A 7,265-nucleotide genomic window follows, 5' to 3' on the forward strand; every position below is an offset into this window, starting at 1 on the left:
TGGAATGGGATCATTTCTTAGGACCAGAATCAGGTATTTTTGTTGCTGATCTCACATCAGTTCTACAGGTGGACTTCGCTCCCCAGACCTCTCCATAAATATCTTTCAATTCTTAAAACACTTTTCAGGAGAGCTGGGAACAGGGCACAGACTCTTATCCAGGCCTCCTCCAGCATAACGCTTCATCACACGAGAGGTCAGCTCTGACCTTCCCACGCGGGCAAGGCCACACGACACGGGGCGGTCGGCACCTCCAGCACGGACAGCCTGGGGCGGCTCCGAATCGCTGAGCGGGGGTCGGCTGGCTGAAAGCGCCCGGGAGGGCAGCACGGAGCCGCCGTGGCTCCCTGGCGCCTGCGAACTTCACGACTTCTGCTCCGGCCCGAGCTGCTCCGCAGAGGCCAAACTCCCTCGCGCGCAGAAGCGGCACCGAGCTCCTGCCCCCGCCGCGGCCACCAGCTCGGGGCAGGGGCTCTGCGCGTGTTTCCGTGTTGTCCTTGCAGCGCGCTATTTATTTCCCTTTCTCCCTGGCTGCGCCTGGATCTTACCTGGGTATCTTAATTCTCATCTGTTTTCGCATAAGATACATTTTAGCCCTGCAGCATTGTGCTGCTATGACAACAGGCTTGCACTTCTGCTGCTTTCACACCCTTGTTTTTCTTATATTGGGACTCTTCCCCTTGTCTTACAGCCTTGCTCTGAAGACACAACTTCATCCTTCATTTTTCAGCAAATTCACTACTTGTGCAGTTGACTACTTGCCTAGAAGTGTTTTTAGTGCCTGAGCTACACAGGAAAGGTGAAAATAGACTATATCCATGGCTAGATCCGCCATTTACTGTCTGTGTCCTGGCACTTAGAAGTAGCCAAAGTTGTAAAACGACGGGTACCTGCTGTTAGCCAAAATCACAACAGACCTAGTTTTCAGCTGTGCTGAACAACCAGAGGTTCCACTGACTTTGAAAATAAAGGCTTGTGTGTGCCACTCTTGCACAGCAAAGCAATTAGAAATACCATAAACACGGAAACATAAATACAGTTATCTCCTTCATGGGTTTCTTCACCCAGAGAAAATGAATGTGGAAATCTGGGAAGACAGCAGACAGAGCATGGAGGCATATGTATTAACACAGATATAATAATTAAAAAACAGGGAGAAGAAATAAAACCCAAATAGTTACGATGGCTACAAAATTCTGAAGTTAAACCATTTTGTTTTGCAATAATCGTACATTGTGTAGTTCTTCAATAAGTGTGTCCTTTATATAAATATCTAATTTGACTACTTGCTTGCATGTGCAAGTAGATATTCAAGTAGTTATCTAGCTCCAGTGATGGCCAGCTTATGAGAGGCACCGCATAAGCACTGTCTTTGAAAATCTGCACTTAAGACAGGCATCTTTAAAAGAACACACCCCCCCCCCCCCCCAGATCCTCCACCCTACATCTATGGATTTTCATACCGGTAAACTGTAAATACAGTCACTTTCAGTAAGGCATGCTACATTTTATTCCTTTTTCATCTTTGTGTCTTGTCACCTTAAGCAGAGTTTTCTGGCAAAAAAATATTAATATGGTGTTAATGTTATTATAATGTAAGGGGAAGAGAAGAATTTTTTTTCTGCAAAAAGGAATATATTTTTAAAAAGTGTGTTGAAGTATAGCACAGTTAACTCACTGTAATTATGAAAGAATGAACAGGCAGGCTTATAAGGATGGGTGTCTCAAATTTCAGCTAAATCAGAATAAATTTATTTTTGAGGCTTAAAAAATCTGTCTAGATCTGTATTGCCATCAACTCTGTATCCCTTTAAAGCTGCAAGTGAAAATATCACAGTGAAATTGGAGGGGGCTGCTCTTATACTATTTTTAGATTTGATTCTAGACTTAAATGATTTATACAGGATTTACATAAGCATCTGAACTTTTGCATGATGGTCTGCACCAAATATCCAAATTATTTTTGTTTCGCCAACTACTTCTTTAAATACAAGAGTAAAAACACACTTTCTTCAACTAGGTGTTTTCATTTCATCTCTCTCTCTCTCTCTCAGGAGGGAAATCTTGAGGAAGAAAGGTCTTGGCCTGGCAGCGCAGGATGCCAATGCCCTCTGCTCAGTCACGGAGCAGGCACAGCAGGCAGCAAATTCCATTACTGCCCCCCCAGAGCACCCCGGTCTGAAGGTGCATCACTTGAGTACCTGCGACTCTGCAAAGCTTTTTGTTGGCTCACCCATTCAAGGCCAGAGACTCTGGACAGGTTTAGGTTCTCCCCCTTCCTATTTTCTGCAAATGACGAGGCAACTTGGAAATGCAATGGGCAGCAGGTACAGAAAGGGTTTAAGTGTTTATGGGGAGAAGTATGAGAACTATGGATGGAGACTGACTGCTACACAAAAAAAAAAAAAAAAAAAAAAAAAGGTAATCAGCACAGTCTTCAAATCGAAACTATTATAGATAAGGCAGCCACATGCCTCCCTGCTAATTGACAGGAGAGAACTTGTGCGGAGCAGCTTGTACATTCAGCAAGAACTGCCACCGTCATGTGAGCAGCCAATATCGCACTAACATATGCACGCTGTCAGCGGGGAGCCCTGCAGCATCTACTGCTCTGGGAGCCTTGCTTGAAATCTGGGCCCGAGACAGGCGTGAGGCTGTTCTCTTTACTAAATCTCTTCCCAGTCAGCCACAGAAGTATCACGCAGTAGTGGTAAGAAATAATTTATCCGGCTGATAATGCGCCCACTAGGAATTGCAGTAAGTCAACCAGGGTATTTTAGGGAAGCCACCAAAGAACTTATTAGTTTATTAGTTAAATAATTAATTGGGATATTAGAGTTATTACTTTCTGTCAGTATCGGCTACATTCCAATTCCAGTTGCTCAGACCGCAAAACTTTGTACCTCATTACTGAGGTTATGATAACGGCAGCTCACTTCCTGCGCTGCTGAAGCCAGGGAGAAAACTCCTTCTCCTTCCCTTGACATGCGACCAGGGAAACACGCGCAGTTCAATGCTCATCCCCTTTCCTCCTTGCCTGGTGAGGCAGATGTGGCGGGTAAGGAAACCCAGAAAAAAATGCCACCAGAGGTGCCTGTCGGGGCAATCTCTGCGTGCCTGCTGCCAGCGGGTGGAGATGCAGCAACAGCCATATGGGAGGAGGCAGCGTCCAACCTGATGCCTCTTCTAAAGCAAAATTTCCTCCTCAGCGAGGTCTTTCTTCTTTGCAAAAGGGAAGATACGCAAATGCTGCCATATACAGTCTGCTCTCACTGTACCTACACAGCAGCATTTATAGGAATGTAGCCGGGATTACTCCCTGTACACTTACTACTTTCACCCAGGACACTTATTTACAAGCACTGCACTTTGAATTGGCTGTTTCGGGGCTGGGTCAGATACTTTTCAGATGTCTTTGCTCCCTTCTCCCCTCCAGACAACTGGATACGTATATGAAAACCTAGATGGACAGACTACTCCCTTTCTCCTCCTGTCGCTCGTGCTGTTGACACAGAACAATGTAACCCTGTGTCACCACGAATACAATACTATTGGGACCTGGGAGCTCCCCTTCCTATTTTGCTGTGTTTTGACCCACTGGGCCATCCGCATGGTTCCTTAGGCAGCTGTCTGACTCTGGCTCTGCCCACAGAGAAATAATCAGGACAGAGACATAATCACTTTGCACAAGATATACTGGAATTAATTGGATAAGTAAAGAGTTGGAAATAATGCACCAAATATGCCTGACAATGTCAGATTACCAGTAAGTAAACAGTCAAATGGCAATGGTGTTTCATTATCTCCCTAAATGAAAAATAATCACTTTGTTGGCAAATTCTATCTATTAAAAATGAGGCAGTGTTAAATCCTGACAAAACTTTCCAAGTTACAGCTTTTTTTTTCTATTGATATGATAAATTTTTGCATAACTTTGCTTGTGGAAAGATTCAGAGTAACATTTATTTGTGTGTCACTATGCTATTGATAAAACTACAGATCTCTAGAGAAAGCAGTACAGAAAAAAAATCCATTATCATTGTTATCCTATGACTGAGTAAATGTGCACATACTGGATGTGAATGCAGTTCACAGGAAAATGAAGGAATGAAAATTGTCTCTCTGGAGTTTTCTCATTTGCCAGTAACATTTCTGTTACTGTACTTAGTGAGTCTATGCTCATTAAATCTATTTGCTGATTACTGTTGGGTAAGATGTCAACAGCAAAAAAAGGAAAACATAAAATACTGAGTAACTCTGTACTATAGTTCTGCGCAGGGCTACAGTGGAAATAAAATAAAAATGAATGCCTTGTAACAGTTACTTCTGTGCTTAAAGAATGAGATATCCCCAGAGTCTCTTAGAACAGGTATTTGCATCTACCTTCTCGTTTTAGAAGAGACACTCCTTCCAACTTAAAGATATTAACATTGCCTTTTGTATGGTCCGACAGTTTGACATTCAGGAGGAAAAGGAAAAGCAATGCTGAGTCTCTGGGGTTTCCAAAAGGGAAGAGTGTAAACGTGCAGCCCTCCAGTTGCTCAATGCTGAAGGTGCACAAATTCAGATAGCCACACCTCTAGGTATTTGTAAACGTTCTCTTCTTTCATGTCTTGACCCTCTCAGCATACAATTTTTGCATCTGTCCTCCCTGTTTTTCCTTCAAGGAATGCTCAGAACTACTGCGGTGTAAACTACAAGACCAGCTCCAAGAAATTTAGACTTCCAACATGTTATGACATACTATCCAAGCAGATGTCCTGTGCGACTGTTACATACCCCACATTGTCTAAGCGACATGAAAAGACGATGCCCAGTGTATACATAACTTGAAACAGCAGCACATCACATGCCAGTCTGCACCACACCTCCAATCTACAGCTGAACTGCATTTTTTCTTAACCGATGAAAACAGCATTTTTTGCAATAGGTTTGGAAGGGAGGGGAAAAATTAGTGACCGCTAAAAATAATCAACTGAATCATATTATTTGCTTTCAAGAGCTGTGGAAAGGTGCTTTCATGGCAGCCTGCACAAGGCAAAAGTGCAGTACACACGCAGCAGCCCCCCAAAATGTTCTCGGCGGCTTGGCAGATTGGTACCTAACTGCTTCTGAAGTTGGAGTTTATCAAACCCCGAGCTGCCTTAACTCGGGAGCACGACTGCAAGATGAGTGCGGAGGGACTGGAAAAATTGTTTCCACAAGCAACCTGCCATTCTCATTCACCCAAAGCAAATAAAAAATAATTTTAAAAAAAGGACAAAACACAGCAGCAGCAACAACAACAACAGAAAAAGCGCACTCCCTTCGCTGTGGCTTTCTCTGAGGTAGCAAGGGGGAGAGAGAGGTTTCAGAGCTCCCTTAAAAAACGGGTAGTCATCCCAACTGTTGCAGGGATGCGACTTCGCAGCTGTGCGCGCCGCGTCTCTGGCAGGCAGGCACACGCCAGAATGCAATGTATATGCGCACGCAGTTACATATATATATATAGATATATACGTGTGTGCGCGTGTGCATGTATGCATGTATGTATCCGTGCAGCTGCCGCGAGGTGCCGAGGATGCAGAGCCGGGCGGGGGTGGGTGGGGGGGCGGCGGCGGCGGGGACGCGGTTACCTTGAGGATGAGCTCGGTGTGGTGCTGGTCGAGCATGTTGGCCTTGCGGAAGGAGGTGATGATCACCCGGCCGTAACGGCCCGGGGTCTGCAGGTCGGAGTAGAGCCGGTGCTTGGAGCGGTTCACGGGGAAGAGGCTGTTGACGAGGCTCCGCTCGATCTTGGCGAGGCTGTGCGCGGGGGCCAGCAGGTGCTCCACGCTCTCCTCCACCTGGTAGCGGCTGAAGCTGGCGCCCAGCAGGATGGAGATGAGCACGGGCGCCGAGGCGAAGAACACCGGGTGGCTGGCGACGAAGTGCCCGAGCCGGGAGAAGCACGTCCCCAGCCCCCTGTGCAAGACCTGCCGCAACATCCTAGTGCGGAGGGCGCGCAGGAGGGACAGCGCCGCGCCGGGGCCGCCGCACCTGCCCCACGGCCCCCGCCAGACCATGGGGCAGCCCCGCCGGCCGCGGCTGCGGGGGGGCGGGGGCGCTGTGCGTGCGCCTGCCTCCGCGCGTGTGCGGGGTGCGTGCGCGCGCGCGTGTCTGTGTGTGTGTGTGTGTGTGTGTGTGTGTGTGTGTGTGTGTGTGTGTGCGCGCGCGGGGCGGCTACGGCGCTCTTCCTCCTGCGACGCCGCCGTGCCCGAGAGGAGTTTCCCAGCGCCTCGTTGCCTGACTTGCCGGCGCACACCGCCCGCCGCGGCCGCGGAGCGGCGGCGCGGACCGCCGCGGGCAGCCCCGCCGCCGCGGAGTGTGCGCGGGAGCGGGGCTGCGCGCAGACTGCTGACTAATCCCGCGGCAGGCAGGCGGGGCGGGTGCACCGAGCCCTGCGCGGCGCCCCCGCGGCCGCGCCGCGCCGGGCCGGGCCGCGCCGGGCGGCGGCGGGGAGCGCGGGGCGCAGCGCGGCGCCTGCCGCCGGGGCCGCGCCCCGCCCGGCTGCCGGGGCGGCTCCGCCCGCCGCCGCCCGGCGCATCCCCCGCCCCGCCGCGGCCCCGAAAATGATTAGTCAGGCGGCGCCGGGGCGGCCTCCTCCGACGGGCGGGCTCAGCCCCGGCGGGCGGCGGCGGCGGCAGCGCGGCCCGCACCCGCGCCCGACGGCGCGGCCTCTCGCCGCCCCAGCGGGCATGTGCGGGCGGCTGCGCCCGGCATCGCCCCCCGGCCCCCGGCGTCGCCCCCCGGGCCGGCGCGGCTCTGCGGGTCAGGGCCGGTGCCGCCGGGGGCCGTGCGGCCGCCTACCTGCGCACACGAAGCCCGCACGCCTCTGCGCGGCGGGAGCAGCCTGCCTGGGCTTTAAAACCGCTGCTGCGGCGAGATACCAGGCAGGGCTGAGAGAGAGCGGCGTGCTCGGGCGAGCCGGTTCCCACCGCTGACACAGACACCCGTGGCTTTTGTTCCCCCGAGCGAAGCTCTCTGTAATCGCTGTCCTGTGGCTGCCCAGGCCAGTGGTTTTACAAATCGGTGAAAAGGAAGTTTCTGTTTGACAACTGTTTCACCTGTTGCTGCGTGGAATAGCAGCAGCTCTGCGTTTCGGTTGTTGATAGACAGACGGCCACCCTCCCGCTCACATTTCAGCAGCGTCTGACCTAAGCTCATGTTTTGTCCATGGACGCTTCGTGCACAAGACCTCCTTGACATTGTTTCCCGTCTCTTTGCTCACAGTTAGGTCACACAGC

The 7,265-nt window shown here is 50.9% G+C and overlaps 1 protein-coding gene across 1 annotated transcript in view; it reads right to left on the bottom strand.

Moving 5' to 3' along the window:
* Positions 1-6,051, bottom strand: part of PTCHD1 (patched domain containing 1) — a 34,178-nt gene extending 28,127 nt beyond the window's left edge. Inside the window, exon 1 of the mRNA XM_062600328.1 lies at positions 5,616-6,051. Within this exon, the coding sequence (XP_062456312.1) occupies positions 5,616-6,044 (429 nt within the window). The 5' untranslated portion in view covers positions 6,045-6,051. The remainder of the gene's footprint in view (positions 1-5,615) is intronic.
* Positions 6,052-7,265: the final 1,214 nt, after the last annotated feature.

The sequence above is a fragment of the Rhea pennata genome, chromosome 1, assembly GCF_028389875.1.
Source record: "Rhea pennata isolate bPtePen1 chromosome 1, bPtePen1.pri, whole genome shotgun sequence".
Lineage (NCBI taxonomy): Eukaryota > Metazoa > Chordata > Aves > Rheiformes > Rheidae > Rhea > Rhea pennata.